Here is a 17,743-nt window from a genome sequence, read left to right as displayed (position 1 = left end):
TGCACTACTTTAAACTATACTCTACACCTCTTTTTTTTTTTTTTTTAATGAGGCGGTTGGAATCTTTTCATTTAGCCAGTTAAATAGGAATCACCTCCCAGAGTTGTGTCACATGTCCTGTACAGAGGGGTACACTCTCCAAAGTACAGGCACTCCTACCTGTCTCAGGTCCAGCTTGCAGTCCAACAGTATCTCAAGGTCCTTTTTGTTCTCCATCCTTACATCCTCCAACTTGTACTGATAGTTGGGGTTGCCACAACCCAGATGCAAGACTTTACACTTGGATGTGTTGAACCTGATGAGACTCTCCTGGGCCCACTGCCTCAGCCTGTCTAGGTCCCTCTGGATGGCACCCCGTCCCTCCGCCATGTCAACTGCACCCCACAGCTTGCGAAGTCTTGCTAAGTGTGCACTCAACTTCACTGTCAATGTCACTGATGAAGATATTGAAAAGCATCTGTCCCAGAACTGAGCCCTGAGAGACACCATTCATCACTGATCTCCATCCAAACACTGAGCCATTGATTACCACCACTCTCTGAGGATGATCTCATAGCCAATTCCTCATCCATGGAACAGTTCACCCATCAAATTAATGTCTTTTCAATTTGGAGAGAAGGATGTTATAGGAGACTGTGTCAAAGGCTTTACTTAAAACCAGACAGATTACATCAGTGGCTCTTCTCTTGTCCACTGATGCAGTTACACCATCATAAAAGGGGACAGGGTTGGACAGGCAAAACCAGTCCTTGGTGAAGCCATCTGGTTATTCCATAACACCTCCCTCTATTCCATGTACATTAGCACAGCTTGCAGAAGGCCCTGCTCCATGATCTTCACCAGCACTGAGGTAACAGTGAAAATAGGTCAGCTGTTCTCTGGGTCACCCTTTCTATCATTCTTAGAAGTGGGTGCAATGTTGTCTTTCTTCCAGTCGCTAGGGACTTCACCTGCCAACCACGACTATTCATATAAAGCCACTAAAGAACTTTAAGCCGAAGTCTTGAAGGCATCTAGAGTTTTGTGGTTTTTTTTTTTTAAATACAAGTCTCACAACCAGCAAGGATCAAACATATAAAGGCATTAAAAAAAAAAGAGATCGATATCTGGTTAACAATCAATCATACGGCAATGTCATTTAGAATTAAAAAAAAAAAGTAAGCGCTGGAGCAAAAGTCAGAATATCAACAACAATAACCAAAAAGATGTCTCAGTGAAAACAAACACATAAAGCATAAAACCTTAATCTCTGTCTCTTCAAAGCTGCTTCCGTGACCTTGTTTGGCCTTGTCTGACTAATAAGTCACGAAGACTGAGTCATGTTTTCTCAGAAAGTAATACAAGCTAAAACACTGCAAACAAAAAGCTAGAAAAAGGGAAAAAAAATAACTGAAAACCCCCACTGTTCTCCACAAACCAAGGTTTCTCACCACCAGGACTTGGCCTTCAGAATGAGCCCATCAGCCCGTTTCCCTCAGTGAAGGGAAAGTGGAAGTGCTCTGTAGGACAAACTCTGCTGTGACCTTGGCAGCTGAGAGCACACATTCGTGTGCTCAGCCTCTTCATGCATGCTGCCCCCTCTAAAGTTCCTCGAGGCAAATGCTGCAGGGCTCTATAAATAGTTTTGCCTTGTCTAATTCTCATGTTACATCAGGAGCTTTGTACAGCTCCCTCTCTTTTTATTTAATGTAGGCCACCAAACTTGCCCTCCCCTCTTTCCCCTCCTGATTAGTGAGCAAATAAACTGAAAATAGTTAAAAAAAAAAAAAACAATAAAACAAAAAAACACAAAACAGTACACCTCCTTTCTTGCAATGTGTCGTGCTGCTGGCTGGGACAGCTAGACATGCTGCCTACATGGCTTGTAGTGAGGAGGATCCATCAGGTTATAATACAGAGCTTGGAGGTACAGCACTGCAAGCCGTAAGCACCATGGATGTGTATTTCTTATTCACACTCCTGGATACGCAGTGTGCTCACTGAGGTAGAACAAGGCAAGATGGGCATGGCTCAAGGGACACAGTCCAATGCTTGCTGAAGGAAAGAACCTAATGTCTTTAAAAAAAAAAAAAAAAAAAATCCACTACCACCACCATCCACAAAAACACTGAATCATTTGGGATTAGGCTGCTGCCATATTTAGCACACATGAACTCCTGTCTCATACTCAACCAGTATTCAACCTACACTGCACGAATGTCAGCTTCGGTGCATTAACACACATTCTGCCTAACAGCACATCTCCCAGTACTACTTAAAAAATACAGATATCAAAGACCTGTCAAACAGCTCATGTACGATGGAAACTATTAGACCAACAGCAAACCAGGTCTTCAAAAAATATAGATAGGAATAGTGTCAGCAGAAGCCCAAAAAGCACTGTTTATACACCACAGGAGCGCAACTTTTCCCAGTTCTCTGCTCCTCCACAAACCTCAAAGACCACAGAAGTATCTGCGACTCCTCTTCCATTAGTTGGGAGAAGGTACAGGAGAGAAGGGCAGGCTGACCACAACTTGTCCAAAATACAGCAGAAGAGCAAAACACTGCCTGGGCCCATTTCCTCCCCAAAAGAAGGAGAAGCAAGAGCACTTGACCACAAGAAAGTCACAAATACACTAAATACACACCAACTAGCTAATAGTAAGGGGAAAAGCAAAGCAAACACAAACCAGCAACCCTACTGAACAACACCTGGGCCTAATAAGTCACCAAGACTGAGTCATGTTTTCTCAAGAAGTAATACAAGCTAAAAAGCTAGAAAAAGGGAAAAAAAAATAACTGAAAACCCCCACTGTTCTCCACAAACCCAGCAAGCAGTATGTAGAGATATTCACATGAAAATACATTACCATTCCAAGGCAAAACCCTTCTTCCTCAGGATGTGAGAGGACAAATGAAAACAGTGAAAACAGCTGAAAGAGCTGACTGTAATGGTGGTTCCCCCAGCCAGATCCTATTTAAACAAAGATACCACAAACCCAACTGCCAACAGCTTTAGTCAAAGGCACAGTTTTAGTCGAGTAATTCTACACAATGAACAGACTGACTCAAACCAGATATTTATTGTGATTTAAAACCAGAGGGGGTGGATTTTAATCTGGTTTTGCATTACTATCGTTCTTCTCCTGTTACAGGAGGATTTTATTTTTTCTAATTTTCCCACTTTCCACAATGATTTAAGAGTCTGTGTAGTATCAATATAATTAAAAACAAAAAAAACAACAACAAAAAAGGTACTGTTTTACAAGATTGGAAAAGGGTAATTATTTCAAATTGATAGCTGTCTTTCAGAGAATATTTATAGAAAATACCATATTTTATGTATGACCAAGACTGCTGCTTTTCTTCAGTACTTCTTCCTGCACAGAGACAGTGAGAATGAAGTGTCCTGATCCACAAAAGAAAAAAATCCTCCAATCTGTTCAGTAAGAATATCCCATTCTTCCAGAAAGTGAGCACCAGAAGTTTCTTACTGCCAGCAGCCATTTTGGCAATGCCAAACTGGAGGCTTACCACTAAGGCAGGCCACACCACCAACTCCTGCTCTGCACAGGACACTAAGAAAATGAGCTTAACTTCAAAGGCCCACACTCATAGGCAGCAAGGCTCTCCCTGTGCTCCAGCAGTTGGCGCTATGGACTGAGAACCTCCCTCACTCTTTGAGGTTTCCCTATAACCCTGAACATGCAAATAGTTGTTGGGAAGCTATTCCACAGCTTCCTAACTGGCTGTTAAAGTGCCTCATGTTCATCCCCTTTTGCTATTTTTTCTCACATAGTTAGGTATGGGAGCAGTGTTTTCAACCACACAGGATACCATGTTTAAGAGGGCGTGTGTGAATTGAAGCTCCAGCAGAAGCCCTGTAATTACAGCCCATCTCCAAAGCTGTGGGCTGGGAAGAAACGCAGATTGATGCCCTCTTGAAGGAGCACAAAACCAGACTTCCAACTCTTGTGGATACCCAGGCCTTAAAAGCCTCTTTAGGTACAAGTGCTGAGGAGAGACACAACAAGACCACAAATAACCTAAGCAACCAGCAATCCTTGGCCTCCTACCCAAGCTCTGGTTGTGTGGACTTCCCGGCACTGGGACACGAGCTGCTGACTAACCAGGGTGCATCTCAGCACAGCCATCTCTGTGAGACTGCTTTCCTTCAGCCTCCATACAAGTCAGCAGCAGAAGGGAGAAACCCCACAGCTGTTCTCAAAACATCTTTTAGCACAGTTGTTCTCCCATGTCATTTTCCTGCTTACAAAGCTTGTGCTCAAGCATCAAAAATGAAACAGGAAAAATGAAACAGGCAAATAACAGATGGTTGTTTAAAGGTTGCTCTGTATACCCAATGTATTACCATATACATGCATCTGTATTCTTGGGAACCCAGAATTGTTTATCTTAACAACAGGCTGTGGAATTTTAGGAAACTGGGCCAATGCATCTGTGGCTTAATGCCATTAAAGTCAAAGTTACACTAGCAGAGATCAGAACAGTGTTTTAAGAAAATTCCAGGAGCATTAAACAACATGGCAGTAGCAACACTGCAAAATAGCTTTTATGCATGTCTCCTTAGGGAGGGAACTACAGAAGAGCACAATCTAAGAGGTAAAAATGCAAGTTAAATGTAGTAAGTTTTGCTTCACTTCAAGAATAAATCGTCTTTCCGAATTATGTAATGTCGTTGAAATCCAGCACTGTGGCTTCCCCAAAGGATTGCAAAAATAAGAATCTGAAGTCACTAACTAGAGAGGATCACATGTTTTCCAAAAGTCTGGAAATTGATTTCGGAAAGTAAGTGCAATAGGGCACTTGAGAGGTTTTGGGTTTTTTTGTTTTTGAAGACATCCTTGGGTACATTCCTATATGCACATATTCCCCAGAATACACCAGGGGTAGTTCTGGACATGAGATTTTCCTTACTCGCTAGTCACAGTACAGGCAGCAAACAAGCACTGAGCCCAACTGCCTCCCACTACCTCCACAGCAAACCTCTGCTGATGGAGGAAGGACTGAACTGCTGTAGGAGGACAGACAAGCTGACTGCTCACCAATCAGTCAATTCAGTTTCTCACCTATCAGCATGCCTCATGACTTATTCATATCTTAGCACCCAGTCAGAATGCATTCTGAGTATACCAATAGCCTCAGGCAAGCAACCAAGCCAGTTATTAGCCAGGAGAAGTTCTTTGATGGACATGTTATTCCTGTGCTCAGCACCTTCCGCTGTGTGTGCTTTACAACTCCACCAGGAGATTGAAATTTCTCTGAAAACCCATTTTTCAGTACAGTAACAGAAACAATCTTTGCATGGTGATAGAAAGGAACAGGACAAATTCAGTAAAATAGCAGAAACACAGAGTGAAGCTGAAAGTACAGAAAATCATGAAGGTTTACAAGTTCAGAGAAAGTAGTGTTTGAAGCTCACACACATTTATTTCAATGGAAGAAAAATAGAAAAATATCACAAATGCTTTTTTTTGTCCCCCAGTTGAAAAGAAAGCACACATGTGGCAGATTGGCTTAAGGAAAGCAAAGGCCTTGTCAGCTGCAGAATAGCAACTGGGATTTGTATTCTTGACTCACGCACATATTCTACTGTATCACAAGCAAAGTTCTCATTTTTAGGAAACTGATAACATTTACCCTGATTTAGGACATCTTTTGGACTTTCAGGACCAGAGGTTACCTTTGAAGATGATAATCTACAACAACAGAAGAAAGCAATTAAAAAAAAAAAAAAGTAATTGACTGACAGTTTTAAATAACTTTTGCTAGTGCACAAAAAAAAAGCAAAAAAAAAACCAACAACCAAGTGTCCATCAGGGGATCAACAAGCAAAATGGAAAGCCAGGACTGAATGTCCAATCTTGAGTATAAACACAGGATTTCCTGAGAGGAACAGATCACTTTACCTACCCTGTAAATTCTCCATGCAGGTTGCTTATTTGGCATACAAACTCTTCACTGATTGAAAACAGGTAAAAACCTGGCCAAGATTTACAGCTGAAGCCAATAACATTTAAAAGTGCTGTGAGAGAGAGCAACCCCAAATTTCATTACTTAGCCCGCATTAATTCTGTTTGTTCTCTGTCTACTGCATTCTAGAAACAGACATCAAGGCTTTATTGCATCTCTTTCACTAAGAGGAGAGAATGTGAAACTCTACATCCAACTGAACAGGGCCTGGGGAGCACTTCCTTGCAACCTAAAACCTGGTAGTCTGGGAAGAATGAGCCCACTTGAAAACAGCTGCACATCGTATCACTGAAACAGCGCTTTCAGAAAAATACTTCTGTATCCTCTATGGACACTGACTTCTCTGAAATGAAGTCAACTCATTTAACTCCTTCTACAGTTTACATGAAAAAAAATCTTTCAATCCAAACGCAGCCACGCATTAAGCACAAGCAAGTTGATCTATCATAGAGCATCCACCTGAGATTTGAGGTCTAAGAATTGAGAATTTCCCACAAGAAATACTGAATTGCCATTACCAAACACGTCCAACAGCAGCAGAGATCTCCAGGCCATCACTTCGCTCTAACAACTAGCAGCCAGGGATTTGTTTAACAAATTACTGGGCATCCTTTCAGTCAGAAAGATATCATAGTACAAACTATCATACACCAGTTCTAGCAAAAGCAGTGACTGTATTCCAAAATAAAAATTGCCTTTTTTTTTTTTTTTCCCTAACAAGATGCAGGAAATTAAACATTACAGTTATTCCTACTACAAAGTAGGAAGCCTGGCACACTAGATCACCCCCACTTCCCTCACTGTTCTCTGTTCTGGATCCAGACTCAAACACAGCACCTCATTACTGCTAAGAATCATGTTCTGCTCTTCTCAGCAGAGCGTTCTGCCATCAATTCAGAACTGTGCTTTGTAACATTACAGTATTTTTCTATGGGCTCTTCTGTCCCTAATGAACCCTAATGAACCAACCACAGAAAAGCTCAGTTTTTACATGCCTGTCCTTCACCATGGAAAGAGGGAAAAATATAAACATACTTGTTTATACTATTACATGGAGAATCATAAAGGCTGGAAAAGATCTCAACTACCAGCCCACCCCCACCATGCCCATGACCACGTCCTTCAGTGCCACATCCACACGGTTCTTCAACACCCCCAGGGACGGTGACTGCACCACCTCCCTGGGCAGCCTGTGCCACTGCCTCACTGCTCTTTCTGAGAAGAAATTCTTTCTAATACCCAAACTGAACCTTCCCTGGCACAGTTTGAGGCCATTCCCTCTCATCTTATCACTGTTACCTGGGAGAACAGGCTGATCCCCCACCTCACCACAGCCTCCCTTCAGGCAGTTGTGGAGAGAGATCAGGTCTCCCCTGAGCCTCCTCTTCCCCAGACTGAACAATCCCAGCTTCCTCAGCTGCTCCCCATAAGACTTGTGCTCCAGACCCCTCACAGCTTCGTTGCCCTTCTTTGGAATAAAGAAATCAGTAGGTCATTTTGGTAGTGAGCTTCTCACTACATTGGAGCCTCCCTGGAAGAGGAAGAACAGTAGCAGTTTCCCATGATTCAGTGATTCAATAACTCCCGTGTAAAGTTCCACCATCTCTAGCAACAGACATGCCAAGGCCAAAAGCATAGTTAAATCCTATAGTTAAATAGAGCAGCCAGCTTTTAAGCAGCACTAAACCTAGCACTGCCTCTCTGAGCAGGATGTGTTGGTACCTGCCCGCAGCACAAGCAACCCCTGCAATCTGAGTAAGGCACTCTGCTGCTGCTTTCTGAGGGATGAACCACTGCTGAAATGCCCCCTTCCTCACTCTGTCTCTGCCTACACCATCATAGGAACATGAAGGTCTATTAATAAACAGAAAGAAAAGGTCACCAATTTGACTTGGATCTGTGGTTTAGGCTAAGATCACTTGCACAGGAGCCAAGAGGGCCAGGTACGAGACCAGTTTCCCCAGTCACACTATGAAATTGCAAGGGAACAATACAGTATGCACTCGTGAGGTCTCCCACAGAGTCCTATTGGGAAACAAGTGCTAACGTGCCAAGGTGATAACAGAAGGCTTTTTTACAGCTTGCATTCATTTCAGCTATGGCGAAGTCTATCTACAGTAAGGAGGAAAAGCAGCAGCACAGGACAAATCTGACAGCAGATAAGAGATCATTTAACAACTGGTACCACATTTTGGGGGTTATTCATGCACCTTTTCTCCTCCTGACTTTTGCGTTATATGTCAATTTCATAGGTTTCCATTCTGTCTCGAGCTTTACACTGTGTTCAGACCTACATGTACTGAACAAGCAAAGAACAGAGCCATTCATCAACTTCTCAAAGGCCTTTATAGAGAGGCACAAACTTACAGTGCAATCAAGAAGCCATATAAAACCCAAGCAGATAGATATGACAAAAGACTATTTTCTTGCTCTTGAAACCCACACATGATATACAGCATATTTAGCTGCTGCAGAGGGTTTCCAGATTCTGACAATATTTTTCTTCTTTCCCCTTGCACAAGTTTATTCCTGTTTATTAGGAATTTTTTTTCTACAGTCATATAGCTCAACTAAGTCACTGATCTGTTCTGCTCAGTTCTTGATTACTGTGTTTTTAATTCTATTCTTTATTTATTTAAAAACCTCAGTTCCAGTAACTTAGATACACACCAGAGCACAGTGGTAGAGCACTCCTACAGAGACAGAAAGAAAGTCTGTTCCCAAAGTCAGTGAACAAGCTCAGTGAGAGATACGAATGCCAGCAGCCTTCAACCCAACGTTTAATGTCTAGCTACCACAGTACAGTTTGCATTTATCATCAGTTCCTCTAGCTGCAAGGCATAAGGCACCACCACAGTCACTGTGTTTTAACTATGGTCTGGGCTCTTCAGCTGTGAAATATAAAACTCAAGTTCCTAGAATTAAACATCCCACAGAGGTAGTTGCACAGCTAGATTAGGCCCAACAAAACTGGCAAGACAGCACAAATAGCACAGAAATCAGCTCCCACACAGGAGTCTGAGTATGGCCAATGCCTGGCAGTCAAAAGGAAGGAAGATGACATACAGCCCAAACGCATAAACCAGAGAAATGAACAATAAGCCAGAGAAAGAGAGCCAGGCAATCTTTTACTTCAGCAAATGTATAAATGTTCAATTTCATGGAACTTTACGAAGCACAGTAGCAACTGACATGGCTTACTTTACTTTATCTTTTGTGTCCCTGAAGCAATGAAATACACATCACCAAAATGTTTCTGCTATGTGGCAGCGTTCCCAGCTATGTCATTTAGAGAAGTCTCTAACAGCCTGGAATTCTATTTTGAATTCCCTACCTGCACATTTTATTTGCAAAGATAAACTTGAAAGCCAAGACAAGCACATTCACTCAGCCACGCACATGGAGATCAAAACACTGGGGTAACCTTTGACTTTATTCTCTCTGTTCTAAATCAAAATAGACGTTAAAAGTTGAAAGGCAGGAGGCAGGGAAAGCATGGCAATGTATTTAGGGCAGTCTCACTAGCAGTTTGGCCATCAGGAAAGAACAGCAGCTTTCCTGCTCAGGTAATGGAGGACAGAGATGGCATGATCTGTACCACCCTTCTCTAGTTACTGTGCAGCCAGAAAACCCTTGTGCATAAGCAAATGCAGTACACAAACGACTGTCACTCCCACTTCATCCAAAACGCCTCAGGTCAGAGCCTTTCCACTAATGTATGAAGAGCTCTGAGATTGAGTCTAGCTAAAAGGTCTATGTTTCTTAAGATCCAGAACCCCTCGCTATAATCAAGAAGGAATTTTTCATGCAATTCTCCCTCAATAACATGGAGATTATTCTTAGCTCAATATATGCTCTCTTTCTTGAGCTAACAAACCTGAAAAACGTGTATTTGCTTTGCAAGTTATCAGGAAATACAGAAAGTCAAAAATAGAACAGTCAGGAATGAAAGGAACCTTTTTCCTCCTTCCCATTGCAAACCACGGGCAGCTCCCTTTCAGAGCTCTCTGCAGGACTCTGTCCCTCGGTGACTCTGAGCATCTATCCAGACTGCTAAAAATATCCTCAGCTACAAGACATAAACATTATCAGCAGAAAACATTCACACAGGCCTCACAGCAGCCCTGCAGCTCAGCGTGAGGCAGAGTGAAGAATTGTTTGTTGAGTCAGGAAGCCTTTCCTGCATGCACACTGCAGACAGAACAATATATTTTTTCCCATGGTCGTGGATGCCTCGTGAGCAGCCTCAATAAATTGACTTGGAATTCAAACCCATCACCTCCAGTACACTTTACATGTACATCAGATGGCAATTCTGCAGCCCTCTAGGATTCTCTCTCTGGATGTATATAAGCACCGTGTAATGAAGTACACAATATTTGATAGGCCAGGGGCAACACTCAACATTTTCAAAGTTATTTTCCTCACTATAAAATGGTAACAAAACAGGCAGAGGTTAAAAGTTTTGCCCAGGTCGCTTCTGTGTGGTACATGTGCCATGAGTGTTGTCACCGCATGCTATGATCGCTACTCCAAGATGAGATCCTTCAGCACCCAAAGTCCTGAGCTGCAGAAGTGAAAGCAACGTGGGGCATGTTTCTGTCAGAACTGGGGACGGGAGAATTTTCATAGCACTGCATAAAATGTAAGAATGCATTAGCATCAAAAAACAGTTGCTTATTCTCATTTTCTACCTTTGGAAAAAGAGTTCTGTTTACTAGCATGCATTTAAGGAAACAAAAACATCTGGTTTGCATTTCAGAAGGTAATTTTAACAAAATCTACTTCGAATGCAAATGAATCAGAGATGGAGGCTGTCTCCCATATAGATGTTCTCAAAAATCTGAGGAAACTATTTCTAATCAGTATCAACACAATATTGTTCAGTAAAGCCATAACGTAACTACTTCCCTATTTCCCTCTTCATAACATCAGTTTTATGTTAACTGACAGATTCTGTTCAATTTTATGGTCAGTACAAATGAAAGAGACATGCTATGAAGCAGGTCATCTTCAGACACTGCACGAAATCATGTTCTGGCCATCTAAAACATTCAAGGCATCTTAAAAAATAAAATCATCTCGACTCACAGCATCTGTATGTGAGATATTTTACCTCAGACAGAACTGCTGAGACATTTTAATTTTTCACATGGAAAACAACAGTAACTTTCCCACTGATACCTCCCAAAGTAACTCACCCATTTAGAAGCTATGCATCCATCAGCACAATCACATGGCATAAGCTGAGATTGCATCAAGAGCTCTAATTTTAAGAAGCCTGGCAGTGCTATCAGCAGTTACTCCACAATGAACACGTGCTCTGTTTTTTCTTGTGCATCTAAAATCTAAAAGTGCTTCCAGACCAACAGGACAGTTTTATCACAAATTCCTGCGTAGAGTTGAAGTGATACTTTAAAACATTAAAAAAAAAAAAAAAAAGTTGATATTTTAAGTAAAGATTTAGAGCGTGTTTTTTTCTTCGTAAGTCTCAAAGAGGTTTTAGCAAAGCAGAATTTTCCACGGCTGCAAGAGATACAGAGGGAGCCCGTTTGTCCATTTGTTTTTCCCATGACATTTTCATTGGAGGGCAAGTCTCACCAGTTGCACTATGACCTTCCTATTGATGTTAACGACCATGCCAGAAACAAAATTTTCAGGGCCTAGTTAAAAATTACTGTGCTCTTGTTACTGATAGCTGTGATGTGAAGTGAAAGCATTGGGAAACATGCAAGTAAACCACCAGTTACCTACAGTTAAAAAAAAAAAACAACAACACAGCACTTCAGGATAAGCCTTTCAAATTTCTTCTTTTTTCCACTGGAAGGATGAGGCTGAGAGTTGTGCATCAGAACTTACCTACTTTTCTCTCAGCTTTCAGAGGTGTTTTCCCTACCATATATGTTCTCCTTCATCACTTCAAGAGCTTCACTTACTAGAAGGAAAAGCCCAGTTCAGAAGTCACCAATACTTCTTATCATGCTGAAGGACATCATTACCAGATACACGTCTCTTCTTACTTTACTTTCTTTGTCAGAGTTACTGGGAGCAGTACCAAACAAGTTTATTGAACACCAAACAGCTTGAAGAACTCACTGAGAACTGGCTAATACAGAAAAAGCACCAGTGCTGAAAGGCCCGATTCCCTTCCCTTTCCCTGGCACAGTTAGGTGCAGCTGTGCATTACCAGTTGCCAGCATACTGTATTTCCTGAGAATAAGGAGTAGGGTAAAGGGAAGGAAACACACAAACAATCCAGCCAGGAACGAGTGAAAATAATCCTAAGGTCTCTCATATCAATACATGTCCAAATTAGAATTTCCACATGACATCTGAGCTATCTATATTAAGCTGCTCAGCCAGTCTTCCACTAAATTAAGCACTTGAGTGGCTTTCAAGTTCACATGATTTTTTGAGCCTAACTAGGAAGCTATTCTCTCTGCATGTGATGTATTGAAAGGTTCTTCGTCAACTACATTCTTCTACTCCAGTTCCAGCTCTGTGATGAAACCCTGTGAGCGTGAAGCCAAACGACATCAGGAACCACATTTCACCTCTTTTAGAGTGAAAGGCTTTCAGGATGGGATGTGATCACAGGGAACAGCACCACAGTTGAAGAATAGTATCAATATTTAAAAACACCACAGACCAGTGTGAAATACACTCCTAACCCTTCTAATCCTCACGTTTTCCTCGTAATTGCTGTACAGCCCCATAATGACTAGCAATAATCTGAAGTCACATATCCATCTCTAATTTCATATTTGAAATTACTTGTCCCAGAATAATCCACATTAAAATCCTCATTAGAAAGGCTAGTAAATGTTTTATAAATTAGTTCCAATACTTCCAGTTCTGTTTAAAAGACCACATTAAAATTTATTCAGCTCTCCTTCTAGGCTGCAAAGACGGCAGGTTTTGGTGCAGACCTACTCTGCTTTTATCCACGCCACCTTCACGCATCCAGAACCAGTCTCATTAAACAAAACCTCAAGCCCACTCACCGAGCAGTTTCTAACAGTACCTTCCATGCAGTTTCCTCTGCCTCCAGCCTTCTTACAGTCTGTTAATGACACATTCTGGGATGCAGCTCACCAGAAAATATTATTTCCATAGCAGTCCACAGCACAGATGTAGATATATCAAACCGCAACGCCCGGAATACAGTGAGGAGGGGATTTATATCAAAATGTGTTGAAAATCTCTAATTTTAGCACAGGACACCAGTGCAAGACAAGTGCTCTTCCATAAAGACAACAAATTGTGAATGTCTGCGGGATGAATTAGAAGCCCCACAGGAAGTACAGTCAGTGGAAAGGAACAGAAGGGTAGGTAAGTTAAGTACACAGGGCAAATAGCAACTCTGAATTAACAATACCTAAACATTATCGGGGGCAAAACAGGAATTTACAAGAGGAAAGTGAGTCACATAAAAATGATCAGGTAAATCCATCTGATGTATTCCACTCAATAATACCTTTTTTTTTTTTTTTTTTTTTTTTTTTTTAAGTCTACTCCCTATAGACAAGGGTTCCTACGAGAATGTAGGTGCTCTTTGGTTGCTGTGTATTCCTATCTGAACTAGTAGGGACTGGGAAAGAGGAGTATAAAAGGAGCTAACAAGGAAGGCGTTATTTCTGCCTGATAAAAACTCTGACTCCAGCCAAATACAATTGCAATCCCATCATTTGCTAAGTCATATTACAGATGAAAACAACTTGACAATTCTTCATTTCCTTCCCTTTGCTCTCCTGCAGATGCCTAAGATCAGCACTGAGATTTTGTGAGCTGGGGACTGCAGCACTGCAGGCAATGCCAGTGGGCTGCATTTCTAAAAAGCTGGTAAATGCAAGACTTTTGATGAAGGAATTTCAACTTCCCTCAAGTCAGCCAGTCACAGAGAGCACTAAAAGGCACTGTTCCAAAGCTGAAAAGCTCCCAGACATGCAAAGGCCCTTTAAATTGTTTTGGCACAGAGATAAAATGGGTTTTGTAACAAAGAACATGTGGAAAAAAAGAGTTAAACTTAATTCCTGCCTGAACTTGACTGGAAGCAGTTGCCCATTTTTACAGATTCCTTAAGTATACTCATTCTTATAACAGAGTTCAGATGCCCAAATTGTGGAGCAATAAAAAGAAACAGTGAACTGTATCTACTTTTTCCTCATTACTACATTTAAATTTCACAGTAACTGTATTTAAAGTTCACAGTAACTACGACTGTTAGGGGGAAAAAAAATTCTACCTATTTTTTCCCACCTTCCAGTCACCAGAATGCAGGCACTTAACTCTCCAACAGCAATTAAGTTTTTCAGATCCATCAAGATTTAAGCCCTTATTCTTACAATAATAGAGCTCTATGAAAAACAATTGATAACTTTGAAATTCATGCAGTAATTTGTAACCTTTTTGTTTGTTTGTTTGTTTTTCCTTTCTTCCTCTTTGAACGTTCTGGTTTCAAATTTAACTACCAACAAGAAAATCAAACTCAAATGAGCTTAATAAAATGATGCAAACCCCAGTACAGTACAGATCATCTTGTGCTCTACTTCCATGTTAATAGCAGAACAGAGTCCAGCACACCAGTCAAACAGGGATTACTTTAATAATGAGGCTTGAAGTTACCAAAGTATCTGTTAGCATATATAAATATATATATAATATTATATATATACATACACACACATTAACTTGTTTACTGCCCTTCACTTCTGTTGCTGATCCTGGAATGCGACAATTATCCTGTGGATATCCCAAATAACTGCAACTTCTTTGAAGCCCTAAGACTAAATTTGCATGGATTTATCTGCTGCCATCACAGCAATTGTTTAATAATAACAACATGACTTCAGATAACTGATGCCCAAAGCAGTTCTTTTCATGGTCTTTAAAGTCTTAAGTCAAATTCCTACTGTTTTATTCTCAAAAAAAAAAACAAACCAGAAAAAACAAAAAACCAAAAAAACCTTAGGGTGACAGCATTTGAAACAGAATGGCATTTTACTAGGACTAACAGACTCCGAGGTACAACTCCAATTTGGAGAAAACAGAATAAAAAAGCTATGCTGGACCCCTCCAAGCACTGGTGCATTGTCAATGCCCTACTTTTGCATCCCAAAGCGTAAATCTTTCTTCCTTCCCCCACAGTACAAAAGCCTTGTGACAGTACAACAGCAGCTCAGCATTACTGGAGTAAGAGGCCAGGCATTGTTATCCAGCACAGCACTGAAAACCAATATTCAGCTGAACTGCAGACTAAGGGAATCCAAAAAGCACAAAAGCAGCACTTGCATGCTCTCTCTGTCTGAGCTGATTGAAAACATAGCTAGCAATGTTTCTGCACACACATTACATACATACTACACTCAAAGTTGAGCTCAAACAGCATCAGAGAACTGCAACTCCACAACAGCCGCTGCTGTACCTGCTCTTCTGCCCTTTTTGCTCTTGATCATCTGCGTAGCATTCCTCCTTTCCTGAGTCTGCTTCCCCACTCCAGAACTTCACCATCTGGCCAGCACGCTTGCTTTAACTGCCGCTTCTATTTGCGTTTTCCCCACACGAGGAGTTCTTGGTGCTGTAAGGTCATTTGAATGCTATTGTAACTTTGGCTCCCGCACAAGTTTCCTCGCCCTCTCTTGGCTGAGCAGTTACACCAACTACCAAACTGAGTCAAAGAGAAAGGCTCAGACTGTTCCTCTCTTCAGTCTGCTGCACTGGAACTGTGATCTTCACAGTATCTACGTTCTTAATCACGTCCAAAATTTCTAGTTTCAGCACGCAGTAGTGCAGCCAGCTGTATGCCAAACACCTGCTGAACAGAACGGAGGTTAGCAGTCTTCTTATAAACATCAGAAGCAAAATCAAGGCAATGTATACCATCACAAATACACCACAAAATGTTTCCACAGAGTCTTCACAGAGGTGGTAACGTTTAACTACAGAATAAAATCGAGTAGTACTGTAGAACTGCACACAGTTCAACAAAGGCTTCTGCTGCAAGTCCAGACACACCGGTGGACCGACCGAGCCATGAGCTCATCTGGCAGTCACACAAGCACTCCCACAAAGCAAGCCCTGGTGCACTGGGTTTACGCTCCAAATAACACAAGTTCTGTCCCTCTTAAAATGCTATCTGTATATAACGTGTGAGCAGTCCCACAGCAAGTTCTGAGTTGTAAGAATTTGGAAACAACTGCTCTGTAGTTTTCTCCAGGAATGACAAATTTAACTTGGTCATATCTCGTACAAAACGGATCACAACCACTCACCTCAGCCCACCTCCTGTCTGCTCACACCCAGGACAAGCTTGCAGCCACGTCTAGCAGCAGTTCTTTTGGTGGCCTGGTCCAGCTCTCTGCTTCTAAACAAACGATGCATAAACTTGGCAGTCCAAGGGGAAGTCCACACCAGTAACAAACATTTGAATCACTGTAGCTATGGAATGCAACACCCTCCCAGCATAGTCCAGTTTTAAGCATTTCTCAACTGCTCCTGCTTATTATGGTTCTCCCCCCATCTTGTCTAACTATCCAGATTTTTTGTAAAATTCAGCTGTAATTACTCAAAAAGGCTCACACCTCCACCGATGGTTATTTACAGCACTTCCTATGACAACAGCCTTTGAATGCTGAGTATGCAACTTCAGTTTTAAAAAACATCCTCATTTCATACTGTCTTCTTACCATATCAATCCTTCGCACTCACGCACGTTTTTCAGGCTGGTCTACAATCATTCCATTATTCTTCAGTTAAAGACTGAGCATAAGCACATGCCTGGATAAAGTCCAGCCTTTAAGATAGGAAAGCCATCGCTTACTTCATCAGCAGAGCTGCTGATATTCCCAGTGCCTTGTCACACCACTGCTTCCTGCTTCATGACATCCCTGACTCATGCAGCTTTACTGAAGTTATGAGCATCAGACTGTCATTACAGGAGACTGAAATTCACCATATGGTGAATGGTAGATTTCATCAGGTAATTTAGATTTGCAAATATAACTTTGTTCTGCTGAGCATTTCTATGCATCGTCATAAGCTTGAAGGCAAATCCCTGAAATAGGAGAAATAAAATTCAAGCCAAATAGTGAAGCAATGAGGTTTAAAGTCATCACGAGTGAAAGTATTTCATACAGCTGTTTCAAGTTTCAAGGAAGACATCTTCCTATCTCCATTTATATACAGCAGTATAAAAACGCAGCACTTCAGTGCTCAGGGAACAGGGGGGAGGGGAACACTTTTTTCTTTAAGGCTTACATTTAAGAGAAAAAATGTTTTTCTTTCTATCTCCATGCAAAACTAAGAAGAAAGATTTCCTGTTCATACCTTTTGCACACAAGCTGGGATTTCCACATTTCCCTGAAAACCCAGCAGATAAAATATCTAATGAAAATCCATTTTTCATTCTCATTCATTTTGCAGTTATGAAACCTTTTCCTGGGAATAAGGATTTTTCCAACCAGTGCTCTTTTTTCCTTCCAGTTTTCCAACACGTGCATGTAATTGCCATCTTCCATCTGTCTTGCCCATGCATCTTTAACAGCATGAAGATTTGCTGACACTATCATCAGGAATGAACAGACAATAAGGCTATTTATCCTTTGCCAGACTGTGACATTGTTAAATATTCAGTAGAATAAATTAGAATTTAACTCTACAACTGACTGTCTAACAAATCCAAGCAACTTACAGAAGCTTTAGTATTTGCAAGAGTTTATTCTGAAATACAATTCATTGCTTCCTTCTGAGCAGCTCCATGCCTATGCAA

At 41.3% G+C, this 17,743-nt stretch overlaps 1 protein-coding gene across 1 annotated transcript in view; it reads right to left on the bottom strand.

Moving 5' to 3' along the window:
• Positions 1-16,451, bottom strand: part of TRAK1 (trafficking kinesin protein 1) — a 104,275-nt gene extending 87,824 nt beyond the window's left edge. The window contains exons 1-2 of the mRNA XM_010712968.4: positions 16,248-16,451; positions 15,401-15,787 (exon numbers count right to left, since the gene is read on the bottom strand). Of these exons, the coding sequence (XP_010711270.1) occupies positions 15,401-15,486 (86 nt within the window). The 5' untranslated portion in view covers positions 15,487-15,787; positions 16,248-16,451. The remainder of the gene's footprint in view (positions 1-15,400; positions 15,788-16,247) is intronic.
• Positions 16,452-17,743: the final 1,292 nt, after the last annotated feature.

Source organism: Meleagris gallopavo, chromosome 6 (genome assembly GCF_905368555.1).
Source record: "Meleagris gallopavo chromosome 6, MGAL_WU_HG_1.1, whole genome shotgun sequence".
NCBI lineage: Eukaryota > Metazoa > Chordata > Aves > Galliformes > Phasianidae > Meleagris > Meleagris gallopavo.
The sequence above is the reverse complement of the archived record's forward strand: the minus strand, read 5'-3'. Positions and strand labels throughout refer to the sequence as shown.